General features: G+C 35.6%; 1 protein-coding gene across 1 annotated transcript in view; it reads left to right on the top strand.

Annotated features, from left to right (window-relative positions):
- The window catches only part of Ipo9 (Importin 9), a 493522-nt gene that overhangs the window by 309629 nt on the left and 164081 nt on the right, over positions 1-19812 (top strand). The window contains exon 17 of the mRNA XM_090390464.1: positions 12861-13009. Coding sequence (XP_090246590.1) covers positions 12861-13009 — 149 coding nt within the window. The remainder of the gene's footprint in view (positions 1-12860; positions 13010-19812) is intronic.

The raw sequence follows: 19812 nt of genomic DNA, 5'->3' as shown, positions 1-19812 counted from the left end.
AGATTGGCTTTTTCGGTGGGTGATAATGCAATAGAGCCATCTGGGCATGATAGGGGTGGGAATAGTGTTGGGCAGAAGTTGTGGCCAATTGCTTTGGTGAGAGACCAAAAGGCTTGGCTCTCGTTTGGACAGGCTGCTAATTTTTTGCTTTTTGCTCTTTTGAACTCTATTTTGGAAGCATTGATTGTTTTTTTTTGCATTTATTTTGGGCTTCAGTATAAGCTTTAAAGGAGGATGGAGTCTTGATTTGAGCCAGTTATGTTATGTATGGTTTTTAATTTGTACAGCCTTGGCACATCTTTTGGAGAACCACGGTTTAGTTAGGGAATGGCAGTTCAGAGTACTGTGGGGAATGTATATTTCCATGCCAATGAGGATAACTGTGGTGATAAGTTTGTTGCATATATGGTTGTGTGGGAAGGCCAGAGCTGCAAGATCTGTACAACTGGAGGAGGAAAGCCAGTTGGTGTTGTGGACATTAAAATCTCCTAGGAGGATGAGTTCTCATGTTGGGAAAGTGGGACTGGAGAAAATCAATTTTTAAGGAGAGGAAATGAAAGAGCTCAGAGTGGTTGGTTGCATTAGGAGAGTGATAGAAACAGCATATGAATTTAGCTGAGTAGGGAAGAGATATTTTCAGCCATCATCAAATTCCTGACATGTACCCTCAAGGGGTGTAGAGGATATTATGATAGTACTACATAAAGAACTTACATCATTACTAACGTACTATCAACAATTTTCCTCCAAATCAATCTGTTATCTGTCGAGACTCCAACATTATCAGATGTTATATTTCTGCCTTCTAAGGCACTTTTTACTGTATGAATTCATCTACACCTTGGTCTTCCTCTGGGTCTTTTTCCTGCCAACCTGGCAGGGAACGCTTGTTTTGCTAATCTTTCCTCTCCCATTCTGTTTAAGTGACCATACCACATGAGATTAGCTCTGCTAACACATTCCTGGATGCTAACAATATTAAGTTCTTTCCTAATATCCTTGTTTTTGATAGGATATTGCCATTGATACCATCTGTTCATGCCCCTAATCTTTCTCAGAACTCATATCTGTGGTCTTTGGTCGAGTGTTTTCTTTCTAACCCAGCTCTCAGATCCATAAGTTAAAATTGGTTTGAACACTGTCTTGTATACAACTAACTTAGTGTTTTGACTAATTTTTCTCTTATTCCATATAAATTTATTCAGATGACTACCTAACATACCAGCTTTGTTGATTCTTTTGTCTATTTCCATATTTAATTTACCATCTTCACTAAAATTGTGCTAAGTAGCTGAAATGCTTTACTTGTTCTATAGCTTCTCCATTCACAATGCAGTTGATATTTTCAATGCGTCAGTTATCTTTGTCTTGTTATTGCTGACCTTCATACCATATCTATTACAACAGTTATTCAAATTAGTCAGGGAATCTTGCAGACTTGTAGTGGATTTATTTAGAAGTATAACATCATCTGCATTAAGCAAAGAGCTGACATTAACTTCTCCAATTTTGATATCAGATTTAATACCACTTTCCTTCATAATGTGATCCATATCGATAATAAATAACAGAGGGGATAATGTACATCATTGTCTGACACCAGATTTAACATTAAACCACCTTCCTGTACTTCTTTCACTTTTAACTGCTGACTTAGAACTCAAATAAAGACCAAGTATTGCTTTATATAATGCCCCATTGACACCATATAACTGTAGCGTTTTGAATAGCTTCTCTCTCTTGACACTATGTCATATGCTTTTTTTGTAGATCCAGACTGCAAAAGTAAATTCAGATCTTTGTTATATTCCCACGATTTCTCAAATATTTGTCATAAAGTGAAAATCTGATCCCAATAGCCTCTATTTGGCCTGAATCCAGTTTGTTCTTCACCAAGCTTTTCTTCCACAATTTTTCTCAGCCATTTCTCAAGTATACTTGTTTAAATCTTACCAGGAACACTCAATAGCGAAATACCTCTGTAATTCTCACATTCAGTTTTATTTCCCTTTTTATATATTTGTACTATGAGAACTCTACTCCAATAATCTGGAATTCATTCCTCTATCCAAGCCTTCTGAACTATGCAGTGCAGCCACTGCAAGACTTGTAAATCCATACTTCAGCATTTTTGGTCAAATATCATCTACTCCTGCTGCTTACCACATTTCAGGCTTTTGATGGCTTTTTTCTTTAAGTATGATATGTAATCCTGATTGCATGCCTCTTGAGTGTTTTTTACCACTGTGCTATCAGTGCTTGTTTCATTTAGCAATTTTTCGAACTAATTACTGTATTTGCCAGGCATATAAGACGCACTTTTTTTCTTTGAAATTAGGTCTGAAAAGTAGGGTGTGTCTTATACGCTGATACTCAGAGTTTTATTAGTTTAATTTCTGGAAATTTTCTCTCTTCCGAGTTACGCGATTTCTTTCTTGCTTCCTTGCGGTGTGTGAGAGCATTCCAGTTACGTTAGTTATGTATTCCAGTTACTGATATACATTCTAGTATTCCAGTTATTATGGATAGGTAACATTTGTCTAGGTGCTCTGGTGGACTGTTGAAAAAGCCTGTTCTGCTAGTATGTAATCAGTTTCGTTTTCACAGAACAGAAGATGTTAAAAATAAACCCAAGGAATTGAAAACTCAGTTAGCTGTAATTCCAGGATATCTAACTAGTCAGCTTCAACCTTTAAATGTCTCTCTTAATAAACAATTTAAGGGATTTATGAAGGAGAAGTGGAACACTGCATCCAGAAGACTGCTGGATGCAGTCTTCAGATTTTGAGGTTATGCCATCAGGAAGAAGGACGAGGCCTAGCATTTCACAAGTTTGTGAGTGAGTCAAAGCTTCATGGAATGCTGTGAAAACTGAGATAGTGGTTAAATCATTTAAGAAGTGTGGCATTAGTAATGCACTGGATGATACAGAGGACAATTTGTTGTATGAGGAATCAGATTCTGATTTAGAAGAGGTTTCAAGTGTCTCTACGTTTAGCTTTGGAGATGAATTTCTGGGTTTTGATGAAGATGATTAAAAGGTGGGTACTCTTTCCTAGTTAGATTAGGTATTTGTTGAAAGTAGACCTACTTATTACTTTATATTTGAAATACTGTAAAGTCATTATAATATCAGTGATAAAGTTTTTTTCCCTAAAAATTGTGTACAAAAAAAAGGGGGTGCATCTTATTGGCCCGTGCGTCTTATACACTGGGAAATACGGTTCTTCATAATCAAGGATATCTTTTCCTCCAGTTTTCATGTCACCTTTATCATCTCTAATCTTCTTTTGCAGTACTCTTTCCTCCATGTCTGAGCTTTTTCAACAGCCTCCAGAATATTTTGCTACCTTCCTGATATTTATTTTCTATGTTCTTGCCAAAGTCTTCCCATGACTGTGTAAAACTAGTGTTTAGCATTCTTACATTTGTCTCTGTATTCTCTAAGAGCACAAGTTGACTTATTTGCCAGGAACTTTTGACATGCTTTCTTCTTTTCCTTCACTGCCTCTTCAACTTCCCATGTCCAACATGGAGTTCTGATTTTTCTATACTTGCAAATAGCCTCACCACATGCCTTTCTGACTGAACCCTGAAGGAAAGTCAGTGTTTTCTTCAGGGCTTGCCAGTGAATCTCCAAGGTTTTGGTTCTGTTTCCAAACTTTTCATTTTTTTTTGAATAATGCTTATGTATTTTAGTCTACAGTTCACATCTGAGAGCAGCCTGACTTTTATTCGCTTTAAAACTTTCTTACATGTTCTTCTTTTCAATATGTAATTCAATTTTATTCTGCTCAAGACTAAATAGTGATCACTTCCAATTTCAAATCCTCTGTGCATTCTGGTGTCCTGCGCCAGTGAGAAAACATCACTATCAACAATAACATAGTCAGTGAGGGTTTTCTTATTCCTTACCTCTTTTCACCAAGTAAATTTATGCACATTTGTATGTTGGAACATTGTGTTAGTAACAACCAGTACATGTTCTGAGCAGAAATCCAACAGGTATTTGCCATTATTATTAGCTTTGCTCTTTTCTGCAAATTTTTTCAAAATATTTCTGTATTCTGACAATCATTTCCTACTCTGCTATTTAGATCACCAACAAGGACCAGCTTTTCTTTTTTCATTGTATCAGTTGCTTTCTCTAAAGCATCAAAAAATTCCTCCTCTTCTATCTTAGAAGAACCTTCTGTGGGACCATAGGCAGAAATATGTCTCATTGTCCAATTTCCCATTCTGATATTTGCCCACATCACTCTACTTGATATTGTCTGCCGTTCGAGAAGATTAGCCTCGTATTTTGTATTGAATACTATAGCTACTTTTCTTTTTCCTGATTGTTAATACTTGAATATAATATTTTCTATTTATTTTTTTGATATTTTTGAAATCGGAATTGACTTCTGCTAATTTGATTGTCTTCTTTTAATGAGTTTCAATTTTCCATTGAAAAGTTCAAAATAAAGTACGGCATTGGATTTTTTTCTTTTTGGGCTTCATTGATTATGACCCAGAGTTCGTTTTATGACAAGGGTGAACTTGCGTTGCAGCGTTGATTGTCAATCAGTTTAAGCTTAGCTTCCAGCACCGTATTTTCGAGGAAAAAGTTTTGTTTATAGTATTGAGGTGCTGTTCGAGGTTTTTGACTCATTTGTCTAAGTTCAGGAGCTGTTTAACAGAAGGCAGGTACAGTGAACAGATAAAGGGCTGTTGAGGCCAATAAATAGCTTGTGCAGTGATTCGTCTATTTTTGCATAGAAAAGCATGCAGCCAGTAGCAACAGAACCTTCAGAATATGCCCTTTTTTGTATTGGTGACATCAGTTTTACAGCTGCTGCACTTTGTGGATTTGTCGGCGATCGACATTGCTGCGCTGGCAAGACACTGGGTGCTTGTTTGTTTTTGGCTTTTGTTGCCGCCATCTTTGCTTCATATGGTAGGCATGGCGGGTGCTTACACATGGCTGATTTTTAACTGAATGATAGCTGATTTAATGCACTATAAGTACTTACAGGTTGTGCAGAAGTGATCGGCTTCTTAATACCTGCTGTTAAGATTTCTTTTTAATGATTAATTTTGATGAAAAGCACTTCTAAGAATGATAAAATGTGGGAGCACAAGTTTATTGTAGCTTATTGACAGACGCCAACTGGCGGCACCCAATTATGTGTAGAATGAATCACAGAAATAATTCTTATTGTCATGGATACATTTATTTTCCACTTCATAAATACCCATCCAGTATCTAAACCCTGTTTTTCTCTCTCAGTGTACAGTGCTGTAAAAAAAAAAATCTTGCAACTGGCTTACATACAAAACTCCATCTTCCTATTCTGCTTACAACAAAGCCCAGAATTGCAGTAAGAAAATTATCACCACATAAAAAAAAAACCGACTTTGAGAGAGCTAAAAGCAGAAAACTTGCATCCTGTACAGATTGCAGCCACCTTCTGGGCTTTTCCCAATGCTAGTAGCCATAACTTCTGTCAAACACTACTCCCACTACCATTATACTCAGATGGTACAACTGCATCATCACCCACAGAGAAAGCCCCAAACTCCTGTATTCCTATTTCTCCTCCAATTCTTGCATAGCTGATCATGGCTGATCATTTCTAAAGTAATGAAAAGAACCATCTACACCTAACTTCTACATTCCCCTGAAAACTCATCAAATGACTGACAGACAGTTTGGATTCTGTCACTACTAATTAACAGGTAATCTACTAATCTATCACCCATCTCTGGACAAACACATGTAAAGCATAGCAAATCTCAAGAGGGAGTTGTCCTTGATATCCCCAAGGCTTTTGACGAAGTATAGCATAAAGGGCTATTAAGTAAATTCCCATCAGTCAGTCTTCCCCCTGACTTCTGCAATTGAATAGCCAGCCTTTTGACTGGTTGCTCACTTCAGGTGATGGTGGATGGATCCTTATCTTCTAAGTGTACAAATAATGCCAGAATCCAACAAGGCTCTTGAGAATCCTCAATTGAGAATAACTGTTTTTACTTGGTAAATTGTTGGTTGTATATTGTATTTCTGTTCTTTGATTAGCCTGTTGTTTCTACACACTGATGAGGTATTGCTATTTTCAGTATGAAATATTTGTACTTTCATTGAAGTTTAATACTGTGGTTATTGTGTAATTTTGTTGTTTTATAGTTTTGCTGCTGGTACATTGTGAACCAGGCTAACAATTTAGCGAACAATTCCATCTACAAATATTTCTTATTACAGTTTATTGTTGAACTGTTCACATGGGAATTAACTACGTATTTCACTTTGGAAGCATGCACCTATATTTTTTCAGTCAAGAAGACAAATATTATCGGATATTAATTTTAAAATTATTTTATTTTTTTAAAAGACTGTTATTGAGAAATAAGGTAATATCTAGTATTTCAACCATGGATGGGAATTGTATAGGTATTCTGTAATTGAAAGTACCTCCTCTTCTGAATTGACATAATAGGACCTATCAAAACAGGCGAGTTCTTTCTATACAACAGATACAAGATGTATTCAGGAAATAACAATCAGGGAAAAGGAGTAGCTATAACATTAAATACTAAATATGAGAATGATCTTGAATGGCATGCAATTTTAAGTAGAGTGTATACTAATATCAGAATGGGGAAATGGACAGTGACACTTATTTGTGCTTATGGTGAAAGTCCTTCACGAAAAGTGAAGGACTTTCGAGGCATTAGAGAAGGCATATGATACAATGTAAAAGAAAAAGTTGGTCCTTGTTGAAGATCTAAACAGCAGAGTAGGAAATTATTATCAAACATATGAAAATGTCTTAGGAAAATTTGGAGAGAAGAACAAAGCTAAAAATAATGGTAAGTACCTGCTAGATTTCTTCTCAGGGCATGGACTAGTTATTATTAACTCCATGTTCCAACATAAAAATGGACACAAATTCACATGATAGAAGATGCAAAGAATAAGAAAGGTCTCATTAACTATGTTATTGTCAACAGTGATGTTTTCACACTGGTTCAGTCAAGAGGCAGTCAAGGAAAAGAAGAAAGTATATGGAAAGTTTCTGGCAAGTAAGTCACCGAATACAGAAAAATGTAAGAAAGCAAAGCATTGTGTAAAATTAGCTAAACAGAAGGTGGCAAAATATTCTGGAGGCTATTGAAAATAATTCAGAAATGGAGGAAAGAGTACTGTAAAAGGAATTAGAGATAATAAAGGGGACATGAAAACTGGAGAAACAGATATCCTTGATGTACAGAGTAATTACTTTGATTGCTAAATGAAATGAGCAGTGACAGCATAGTTTTTACCTCTTCAGGTATCGACAGGTGTTCTTTATTCTTGTATTGTGTATATGTCATATTGAAACTTGATTATTGGTTCTAATTCCATGCCTCTGCCATCAGGCAATAAAAATTTGCAAGTTGGAGTACTTAGAATTTCTCTGATTCGTAGTCTTTATTATGATGCAGAAGTGTCACCTTTGTCACATCAATTTGTGTTATGTGCAGCCAGACCACCTGCCCAACTATTTTTTGTCCATTGCGGGAGAATTTGTACAACACTCATCAGACTATCATTTGTTCTTTTTGTTTGCAAAACAAAAAAGCATTCCTAAGAAGCCCTGCATATCAGGGTAGACCACATTGCAGATGCCACCAAATACACTTCTGCCTTTGCATTTATGCAGATCACCATATATCTTTTCTTTATACAAGTTATCAAAACATTCTCTCCCTCCTGTATATCAGAAGATTTTGTGCTTGTTTGCACAGATTGTTTAAAATCGGAGGCTTTATTGTCTGCAGCTGTAATACTAGATAGAATAATAATATTTACTCAGATTCCACTGGAATGTAGGAACTTAATCATTGAGTGTTATGTTCAATCCCCCCCTCCCCCCAGTTTATACATATTGATTGTGGTTTAAGTTACATTTTCAATTCCAGATTTTCAGATTACTGTGATGTGCTTTTTTATTTATATATTATTCTATATCTATTATGAATTGTTACTACAGTCTCATTTGAAATAAAATTGCTACTAAATATGTTTATTAAAATCAACTAGACTTGACTCTTGTATAAAACAGATATTATACCTTTGAGTTTTTTCACTTTCTGCTTCAGTAAATTCTTTTTCATTATTTCACCAACATCTCAATATGCACCTTATTGCACTGTAGCACTGGCTAGAGTGGAAAACTTTAGATGGTGAGGTTGGTGGGGTTAAAACTCAAATGGGACACAGTTGTGGCAGTACCAACATTATGTGTCTACCAGGTCATTATTAGTCAAAAGCTTTGGCTAGGATGAGCCCTGGATCTAATGCTGGAAACTAATCTGGAAGGGAGGAGGAGGAGGAGAAGATGATATATGTTTTTCATATTTTTCTAATTATGGGCTTATTTTTCTCTTTTGGTTTAAACTGATATGTTTTTTTGTTACTGTTCCACTCCAAATTTCGATTTATGTTTTTCAAAAAAATATCAGTTCAAGTTTTTTATTTTTATTTCTTTATTTTATTTTTTATCACGGGGGGGGGGACCCCAGACGAATAAATAAACTTATTGTTATCATCATCATCATCATCATCAAATTCCTGCCATGTACCCTCAAGGGGTGTACAGGATATGACAGTACTACATGAAAAAATTACATCATTACTAACTTCCTATCTACAATTTTCCTCCAAATCAGTCTGTTACTTGTCAAGACTCCAACATTATCAGATCTTATATTTCTATCGTCTAAGGCACTTTGTACCGTATCAATCCACCTATATCTTGGTCTTCCTCTGGGTTGTTTTCCTGCCAACCTGGCAGAGAACACTTGTTTTGCTAATCTTTCCTCTCCCATTCTATTTAAGTGACCATACCATCTGAGATTAGCTCTGCTAACGCATTCCTGGATGCTGACAATGTCAAGTTCTTTCCTAATATCCTCATTTTTAATATGATATTGCCATTGATGCCATCTGTTCACGCCTATAATCTTTCTCAGGACTCTCATATCTGCGGTCTCTAGTCTTTGGTCAAGTGTTTTACTTCTGACCCAGCTCTCAGATCCATAAGTTAAAATTGGTTTGAACACAGTCTTGTATACAGCTAATTTAGTGTTCCGACTAATTTCTTTCTTATTCCATATGAATTTATTCAATTGACTTCCCACGATACCAGCTTTGCTGATTCTGTTGTCTATTTCTATATTTAGTTTACCATCTTCAGTAAAAATTGTGCCTAAGTAGCTGAAATGTTTTACTTGTTCCACAGGTTCTCCATTCACAACACAGTTGACATTTTCAATGATTCTGCCTATTTTCATTGTCTTTGTCTTTTTATTGCTGACCTTCATACCATATCTATTACAACAGCTATTCAATTTAGTCAGAGAATCTTGCAGACTTGTAGCGGATTTATTTAGAAGTATAACATCATCCGCATAAAGCAAAGAGCTGACATTAACATCTCCAATTTTGATATCAGGTTTAATACCACATTCCTTCATAATGTGATCCATATAGATAATGAATAACAGAGGGGATAATGTACATCCTTGTCTCACACCAGATTTAACATTAAACCATCTTCCTGTACTTCCTTCAATTCTAACTGCTGACTCACAACTCAAATAAAGACTAAGTATTGCTTGATATAATGCCCCATTGACACCATATAACTGCAGCGTATTGAATAGCTTCTCTCTTGGCACCTTGTCATATGCCTTTTCCAAATCGACAAAACTTAAATACAGATCTTTGTTATATTCCCATGCTTTCTCGACTATTTGTCGTAAAGTGAAGATCTGATCCTGACAGCCTCTATTTGGCCTGAATCCAGCTTGTTCTTCACCAAGCTTTTCTTCCACAATTCTTCTCAACCGTTTCTCAAGTATACTTGCATAGATCTTGCCAGGAACACTCAGTAGGGAAATACCTCTGTAATTCTCACATTCAGTTTTATTTCCCTTTTTATATATGGGTACTATGAGAGCTCTACTCCAATCATCGGGAATTCGTCCCTCTGTCCAGGCTTTCTGAACTATGCAATGCAGCCACTGTAAGACTCTTATACCACCATACTTCAGCATTTCTGGTCGAATATCATCTACTCCTGCTGCCTTTCCACATTTCAAGCCTTTGATGGCTTTTTCTACTTCAAGTATGGATATGTATTCCTGACTGCATGCCTGGTCAGTGTTTTTTATCACTGTGCTGTCATCACTGCTTGTTTCATTTAGCAGTTTTTCAAAGTAATTACTCCATACTTCAAGGATATCTTTTTCTCCTGTTTTCATTTCACCTTTATCATCTCTAATTCCTTTTACAGCACTCTTTCCTCCATTCCTAAGCTTCTTCAACAACCTCCAGAATATTTTGCCACCTTCTTGATATTTATTTTCTATATTCTTGCCAAAGTCCTCCCATGACTTTTGTTTAGCTAGTTTTACACACTGTTTAGCTTTCTTACATTTATCTCTGTATTCTGTAAGAGTAAAAGCTGACTTATTTGCCAGGAACTTTTGATATGCTTTCTTCTTTTCCTTCACTGCCTCTTTAACTTCCTGTGTCCACCAGGGAGTTCTGATTTTTTTATCTTTGCACACAACCTCACCACATGCCTCTCTGGCAGAATCAATCAATGTTTCCTTCAGAGTTTGCCACTGAATCTCCAAGGTTTGATTCCTGTTCTCAAACTCTTTCATTTTCTTTTCAATAATATTTCTGTATTTTAGTCTACAGTTTACATCTGAGAGCTGCTCAACTTTTATTCGCTTTAAAACTTTCTTACATGTTATTCTTTTCAATATGAAATTCAATTTTATCCTGCTCAAGACTAAATAGTGATCACTTCCAATTTCAAATCCTCTGTACACTCTGGTGTCCTGCACCAGGGAGAAAACATCACTATCAACAATAACATAGTCAATGAGACTTTTCTTATTCCTAGCCTCTTCTCTCCATGTGAATTTGTGCACATTTTTATGTTGGAACATGGTGTTAGTAATAACCAGTCCATGTCCTGAGCAGAAATCCAACAGATATTTGCCATTATTATTAGCTTTGCTCTTTTCTCCAAATTTTCCCAAAATATTTTTGTATGTCTCACAATCATTTCCTACTCTACTATTTAGATCCCCAACAAGGACCAACTTTTCCTTTTTCATTGTGTCAGTTGCTTTTTCTAAAGCCTCAAAAAATTCCTCCACTTCTACCTTAGTAGAACCTTCTGTGGGACCATAGGCACAAATAAGTCTCATTGTCCAGTTCCCCATTCTCATATTTGCCCACATTACTCTACTTGAGACTGACTGCCATTCAAGAAGATTAGCCTCGTATTTTGTGTTGAATACTATGGCTACTCCTTCTTTTCCTTGATTGTTATTGCCTGAATATAACATTTTGTATTTATTGCTCAGAAAGATCTCACCAGTTTTGGTCTTTTTTGTTTCAGTCACCCCTATTATGTCGATCTGGTACTTATCTAATTCCTCAGCTAGCTCCATTTCTTTGCCATTCAGGCTTCTTACGTTGATAGTACCGATCTTTAACTCTGGTGATGTTGAGTTGGGGTTTGTTTTCAGATTTGTTCCAGTAGCTGACTTTTCGCTGTTCGCCCTGGTTCCCTGGCGAAAACAACGGGGGCCTTGTTTAACCGGGCGACGCCCCAGCCGGCATGAAATTTTGTCATGTTGTACCATCATTTTTTATTTTGGTTTAACCAATAAGAATACAATTTGGTCGGCTAAATCCCAAATTGCCAGCCCATCCTCGTTCGTTCAGTATCAAAGTAGATACCCAACAGGGTGCACCACGAGAAGGTGAGGATTGGACATTAGGTCAGAAGCCCTGGTCGGTTCTCCGCATTCCTTTAAAGGCTATGTGGAGGTCTCCTATCTTATCAATTCAAATTTAATTCAGTTTCCCATATCTGCTAAAAAATTTTTGATGCTGTTCGAAAGAAGGCAGTTTAGCCACTTGTTGATGTCTCTCTCTCTCACACACACACACACACACACACAGCGATCCTCCAGCCAACTTATATTTTCACAGACAGTTCTTGCTCTTTTTACAGATATTTTCATATGTGCTGTAATGTGAGTAGCAACTGTTCATCCTTTGAATTGCTATCTAACTGAACTTACTACTCCCCATTAGTCTAACGTCATCCATCTAGTTCAATTCTGTGGAACAGCTGTCCCCATGAAATATTCACTAAAGACTACAGATGCCAGCTCTCGAAAAAGAATGTCAACAAATTACTTTACTTTTGAACTCCTGCCCATACATGGCATTGATTTCCTATAGACTTTGCAACCTCTCATCTGTAGGAATGTTATTAAAATAAAATGAAATATTATTCAGAGTGGAGTTCACATTCTTGTAATATATAATTTTGATGTGATTTTTCCTCATTCGTGCCCCTGCGTGTGGTTCAGTTAAAACAAAAATTGATAATTTGACATATTTTCATAAGGACTCAAAATGCCAAATTCAAGTCCATTCATCAGAAATTCTAGATAATTTTGTTTGAATGGATGGGCAAAATGAATCTAAATTCCGATATCAACTTTGTCTATGAGATGGCTGGAAGCCATTTTCTGTCTACTATTGGAATCTAGCAGTAGACAGAAAACTGCTGATGATAAGTATCATAATAAATCCCTCCCTCTTGGGGGGAGGGTATATATCATGAATTTGATGCACAAAATTATAAGTGACTTCATCAGTCAGATAAATTTTGGTATGCACAAATTCATTTATTTTGCTTTTGAGTCACAGTGATAATTTTTTTTTTCTAGTTTAGTTATAGATTATGTGAAAAGTTTATAACTTTATTCAATTTTTTTATTTTTTATAATTTCAGATCCTGTCTTAGTATCTTTAGCTCAAGATATATTTAAAGAGCTATGTCGTAATCCTGCATGTCAAGTGCCTGTCCAGCAACGATTATTACCTACTATTGTATCCATTCTTCATTCTCCCCCTCAAAAGATACCTCTTGGTTTACAAGCTGTAAGAAGCTAAAATTTTACTTTCTGACCTATTTATTACTAAATAAGTTTAAGATATACAAATTGAGCAGTGTTATGCAATGGAAAATTTAGATTCCTGAAGCCTTAAGAAAAAGAGTCTGAAATTGCATGGTGGTCACTATCTATGAGATTTAGGCAGAGACCATCATGAAAAATGCAAGTTACAACAACTTTCAGATTTGAACTGTAGAGTCATATATTCAAATGTTAACTAGGAAAAAGTGAAGCCAAGAATCAGTATGTGAAAAGAAGAAATTATAAAAATTTCCAATTTGGTAAATATGTGGTCTTAGAGAATATCAAGAGAAATATAGGAAAGGTAGTTAAACAAAAGTCACAGGAAGATTTTGGTGAGCAGGAGTTAAAAAATATCCTGAAGAGGCAAAATATTTTGGGGACAGTTAAGAAAACTTAGAAATTAAGCAAAGAAGAATCATAGATCATAAAGTGGTAGAGAAACTAAAGATTAAAGATATTATGAATGCCCAAAATAATTATTTTGAAAAGTATTCAGTGAGGAAGCAAATGGCAGAACAATAATAGAAAATATCCCTCATAATAATTTTCTGATGTATTCTCATGGAATGCACCAAATATTATGACAGTCTAACACATTATTTCGAGAATACTTGCCAGTTTTGCATGTTATATCGAAACATTTCTTTAATTTATTCTTTATTGTGTTCCCCTACTTATATCACTTATCTTAGATTGTCACTGTGTAGTGTTATTACTTTAAGTATATATTTCTATGGTCTATACACACAAGACTATCAGAATTCTGCACTCTTTTATCTACAGTTAAATCTATCCACACAATTGACTGATTCTTAGAAGGATTAAGTATATTAAATAAATTAACAAAGGTAGACTTCTGAATAGAGTCCGGTCCTTAGCATCAGGTTCTGGCAACATTTATTTGATCAAGCTGTGCCAGCCAGATCCCTAGGTCAGAAATTCCTCTTAACTAAGGAGTAACCCTCAGAAAATATACTAAGTAAATCAATCTATTAGTTAGATTGATTTACTTAAAATAAAATTGATTACTATAAAACGGGTTAGTTAGACAAACCCGTTTTATACCTCGTATCGCTAGCGCCCTCTTCAGTACCAAACCTTACTGCCCGATACTTTCTTTTTGCACCCAGCTCCTATTTTCATTTCTATCTTCCTGGAAAACTTCATACGCATGCCGCATCTTCCCAGAAAACACCGTTCGCACGCAAACAATTTGCCGTCAGATACACAATTTATCCGAAGTTGTTGTTAGTGGACTTTGAACCTTTGTTACTATGCTCTAACATATATCTTATAGAGAAACTTCTTACATTATAATCTTTTACAAATAAATGACATCTTTCACCTTTAATTAATATTTCAAAATTTGTATTAGTATAATTTTTTAAACAAATTAGTATCTTTATTTATTTACAAGCATTTTCGTTATTGTTATAGCTAAACTTGTTGAACTTTGAAACAAAATATTTTTCCAAGGAAATCCTTTCATTCAAATCCAACATGAGGGAACATCCATGAGCAGTCCTATCTCACCAGCTTTGGCTGATTATTTTATGGATTGCCTGTGAATCTGTTTCTGACTTCAAAGTCAATCTGTGTGATCGAACACCTGCTCACCAGATTTAGCTCCCACAGACTTTTTTTCTCTTCCCATGGATGAAGTGTGCCTTGAAAGCAGAGTGCTTCAGCGATATTGAGGACAACCAATGCACAGTGTGACCCAGAGACTGAAGGTGGTTTCTGTTCAGAACTTCCACCATACCTTTGAATATCTGTATGACAGATGTAAACGTGTGGAGATGGAGGGAGATTATTTTGAATCTGCATAATTGACAATTCCAAATATAATTCTTTGTTTTGATATAATAATTGTTGTCTCACTACTTAACTGGCAAACTGTGTAATAAGATATTAAGAGAAAAACTTCTGAAAAACACTACAGTTATGAGGCATTCTACACATCAGTGTAGGGTTCAGTGTATATTTAAATTGTAAGCCAGCAATTAAAATTTGATTGAATTAAAGTGTGGCAAAACAATTTTTACTTTCAAAAAGAAGGTACAACCATAGGCTTACCGCTTCCCCCCCCCCCCCCAATAGCTAACATTTATATGGAAGACTTTGAGCAATGTGTTCTAGAATAAGCATATCTAAAGCCCAAAATTTGGCTCAGATACGTCGACGATATTTTCGCCATTTGGCCCCCACAGCCACAAAGCTTTAAATACATTCCTTAGCCACCGAAACAAGCAACACAAATGTATCCAATTCATCATTGAAATGGAAAAAAACAACTCTCTTCCTTTCCTAGACATGTCACACGTCTTCCCTCTGGCTGTCTCTCCTTCTCAGTTTACCGCAAACCTACACACACAGGCCAATACATACACAAAAATTTTTACCACCACCCAACACAAAAACTAGGTGTCATAAGCACCCTTAAACACAGAGCTCTAACAATTTGTTCTAATGAACACGCTCTGAACCAGGAATACAAAATCATCAACCAAACATTTATAAAAAATGGATACAGTAAAAAAAAAAACTATTCACAAGATCCTCCATAAAGATACCAGTAAGAACAAAAAAGATTTCAGGAATGCTATTGCCATTCCTTATGTTAAAGGCATTTCTGAAAAATTAGACAGAACACTACACAAATACAACATTAAAACCACCTTTAAATCCCAAACAAGTTAAGATACCTACTCAGTTCTTCTAAAGATCCTCTTCCACACCTAGCCCACCCAGGGGTATACAAAATACAATGCACATGTAACATACCATATATATAGGGGAAACAGGGCGAACTATCTCAATCAGACAAGACGAACACAAATGACACATCAAATACCTCCATTTTGGAAAAACCGCCCTTTCTTACCACGCACTCCAAACATACCACAGCATTGGTTGGAAAAATACCAAGTCCTACACCACACCAAAACCTGGTTTGAGAGAAAATTTAAAAAGTCATGTGAAATGCTCAAACACAACCCAAATCTCAACAAAAATGATGGCCTAACCATTTCAAGAATGTGGAGGACCCATCTACAACCTGTATAACAATCTAAACTAGCCATAGAAAAATCCCACTACAAGAAAATAACCTGGTGAAGTGTTTGTAACATTCAACAGCAACTGAAAGAAATCATATTATAACAATCAGAACTGTACAAATCCAGAAAAATATTAATACATGAGGACTTTAGCAGTTTATTGTAGTTGTATTTATATTTTTTTATTTAATTTTTTTCAAAATTTTTATTTATTTTTTATTTATTTATTTTATTTTATTATTATTTTTTAATCACTAGAGATCAGGCTAGGAAAAAGGATTAATTAACTACGTAGATTTAGTTTACCGGTATACAGGGCTAGAGCATGTAGCTTGGTTCCTTATACACTTGTATCCTTCCGATGATAACCTCAATACAGTGGTCGAAATGTCAAGTTTTATTTTATCAGTAATTAATAAAATAATCTGTTCAACACGTGTGTTTTTGTGTCCCTAAATTTATAAATATGAATGCTGATCACCATGTAACCTTAAAAGTAAGATAATGTATGTAGTTAAACAAAATGGGAGAGGAAATTTGAGATAACAGAAATGTAATGACTGTTTTGTTTGAGGCTGTATGACAGATCTGGAAGGAAGAATATTTGGTGGAACAACATGATATAGGCTGACTACAGTTAATAGTATCTTTGAAGACCAAAATTTCAGATTTGAGATTATTCAAAACTTCAGAAATAACAGACTGATTTGGTAGAAAATGGTTGATACAAAGCTAGAAACGTAGTAATCTTAATTATGTAGTTCTATCATGATATCCTCTACCCCCCCCCCCCCCAAAAAAAAAAAAAAAAAAAAAAAAAAAAAAAAAAAAAAAAACTAAAGGTGAATATCTGGAAATGATAATGATTAGGTTAAATATTATCTGCTCCAGCTGATTTTCCATATTTTGGGTATTTTATGCCTTTTATCTACTCCAACCACTGATGGTGTATTCTTGATAGAATTTTATATCATTTTTCTTTCATTTATTACTTTATTTAATAACTTTTCAAAGTACTTTTTTCTTGACATCCCCTTCTTTTAGTTTTTATAGTTTGCAATATGCTTTTTTTCATTTGTATTTTTTTTTTTTCTCATTGTGAACTCCTTGAGTACTCTTGTCCCATCTACAAGAGTAAAGGGGATGTAGAAGACTGTAAGAATTACAGAAATAAAGTGATGTCCCACACAATGAAAATCCTAGAGAGGGTTCTTGATGGAAGACTGAGGTGAAGATTACGAAGGAACAATTTGGCTTCATGCCTGGTCGATCGACGACAGATGCTATCTGGGTTATGGCAGATGATGGAAAAGTTTTGAGAGGAGCAACGAGAGCTACATCTGGTATTTATTGAACTGGAGAAAGCGTATGATAAAGTGCCAAGGCAAGAAGTCTGGAGGTGTACCTTCTTCTGAGGGAGAAGAAGGTACCAAAGAAATGTTTGGCTGGTGCAGGAGATGTACAGAAATGTGAAGAAAAGAGTTCAGACCTGCCTGGGAGAGACAGAAAGTGACAGTTCGATTGCATCAAGCCAACTCTCAGCATTAACTCCGTTCCTATTTTATGTTGTGATGGAGGCGATGAGAGAAGACGGACCTTGGACTATGTTGTATGCAGATGACATCATGCTGTGTGCAGAATCAAGAGAAGAAGTGGCAGCTAAACTGGAAAGTTGGAGGAAAGTACTGGAAGAGAGAGAGGTATGAGACTGAGCAGAAGTAAGACAGAGTATATGTGTTGCAAAGTGGATGGTAGCCAGATCTGTCTACTGGAGCTGGAAGGAAATGTCATCAGGAAGGTCAGTGACTTTGGATACTTAGGTTCAACAATGAAATAGGATGGTGAGGCTGAGAAGGAAGTGGAATGCAGGATGGAGGAACTGGAGAGAGATGGCTGGAGTGCTATGCGATAAGGGGGTGCCAATCAATCTAAAAGGCAAAATCTGCAGGAGAGTAGTGAGACATATGCTATGGAAACTGTGGCCCTGAGGAAAAATAACATCAGCAGGATGGAGATAGCGGAGATGAGAATGCTTAGGTGGATGTGTGGTGTGACCAGAAAGGATCGTCTGAGAAGTGACTATATAAGGGGAATGGTGAAAGTTACTAACTTAGGAGCAAAGATACAGGAGGCAAGGTTGAGATGGTTTGGTCATGTAATGAGGAGGGAGGAAGAGTATGTGGGAAGAAAGGTCATGCAGATGGATGTGCAGGGGAGGAGGAAGTGCGGCCAGCCAAAGAAGAGATGGAGGGAGATGGTGGAGGAGGACTTGAGGATAAACTTGGATGTGGCTACAACCCAAGACAGAAGGTTGTGGAGGAGACTCACTACAAACATCTACCCTACTTAAGTGGGAAAAGCTGCAGAAGAAGAAGATTGTGATCTCTTTGAGTGCACTGTAGTTGAGTGCATTGAATTTATCAACTTTCATATATATATATATATATATATATATATATATATATATATGAAAGCTGTTTTAAAATACTTCACATAAAAATCTCATGTAAAATTTTTCAAAAACTGTTTAGTATGCAGTGTCACTCCCAAATTTGCTGTTATACATGGCACTGGATCAATTTCAGGTAAGAAAAAAATCTGCTACCATGCTTCCAGAGCACTTAACAAACAGGTAATCTAACTGCAGAAAGAAGACTTTTTTTTCTTTTAAATTATTATTATTATTTTTTTAAATGACTTTATTGAGATTTGTTACTGCTGATTCAGTTTGAAGAATGCAACATATTTTGAGAGTGATGGATTAACAGACTGATTATAAAACTTTTATAAAGTAGTTTATAAGTGTAAAATTTGCATGAAGTCAACTTTTATACATTTTCTGCTTGTTCCTGTAAAGTCAACTTATATACATTTTTTGGTTGTTCCTGTAACTGCAGAAAGGGGATGTCAATTTTTTGACATTCCCTTTCTGCAGTTAGTGATTCACATATTTACCAAACAAATATCAGGTTTGATTACACTTTGTCATTCTTGTCTCACACCTGATTTAACATCGAATCTTGTTATGCCTCCAATTAAAACTACTGATTTACATCTCATATATATTATGCATTGCTTAAAATATTATCCCATTCCATTGACACTATATAGTTGTAAGATTTTGAACAGCTTTTCTCTTGGGCCTTGTCATCTATCTTTTCCTGATCTACAACAATTAAATATATTAAGTTAATATTAATTATTGTTCTAATCTGTTCTCAGGTATAGTTAGTTGTATGTGGAATGCCCAATAGGGAGGTAATTTTAAAATTGGCTTTATTTATTTCCCTTTTTTATACATAATGTGAGAGCTCTACTCCAGCCATCTTGAATTCGACCTGACCAACCATTCTGAATTAAAACTTTTATATCTCAATATGTTGACCATTTCTGATGAGATATCACTTATTCCCACGGCCTTTCCATTTTTGAAGATTTTGGTTTTTACTAATACCTCTATTATTGATATGTATATATTTCAGATTTCATTCCTGTAATATTTTCTAACACTTGTATCAATTTCCATCTTTCCATGAGTTGTTTAGTTAGTTTAATATTGCTTTGCTTTCTTATATTTTTCTTTGTATTTACTGAGTGTATGCTAAGGAACTTGGGATATATATACAGACATTCCTTACAATAAGAGTTACGTTCTGCAAATTTTACATACGTTTAATCCCTTTATCTGTTATTCATACCCTAATGT

This window comes from Typopeltis vanoorti, chromosome 3 (genome assembly GCF_054136105.1).
Source record: "Typopeltis vanoorti isolate ZY-2024b chromosome 3, IOZ_Tvanoo_1.0, whole genome shotgun sequence".
Classification (NCBI taxonomy): Eukaryota; Metazoa; Arthropoda; class Arachnida; order Uropygi; family Thelyphonidae; genus Typopeltis; species Typopeltis vanoorti.
This window is presented reverse-complemented; position numbering and strand designations above follow the sequence as displayed.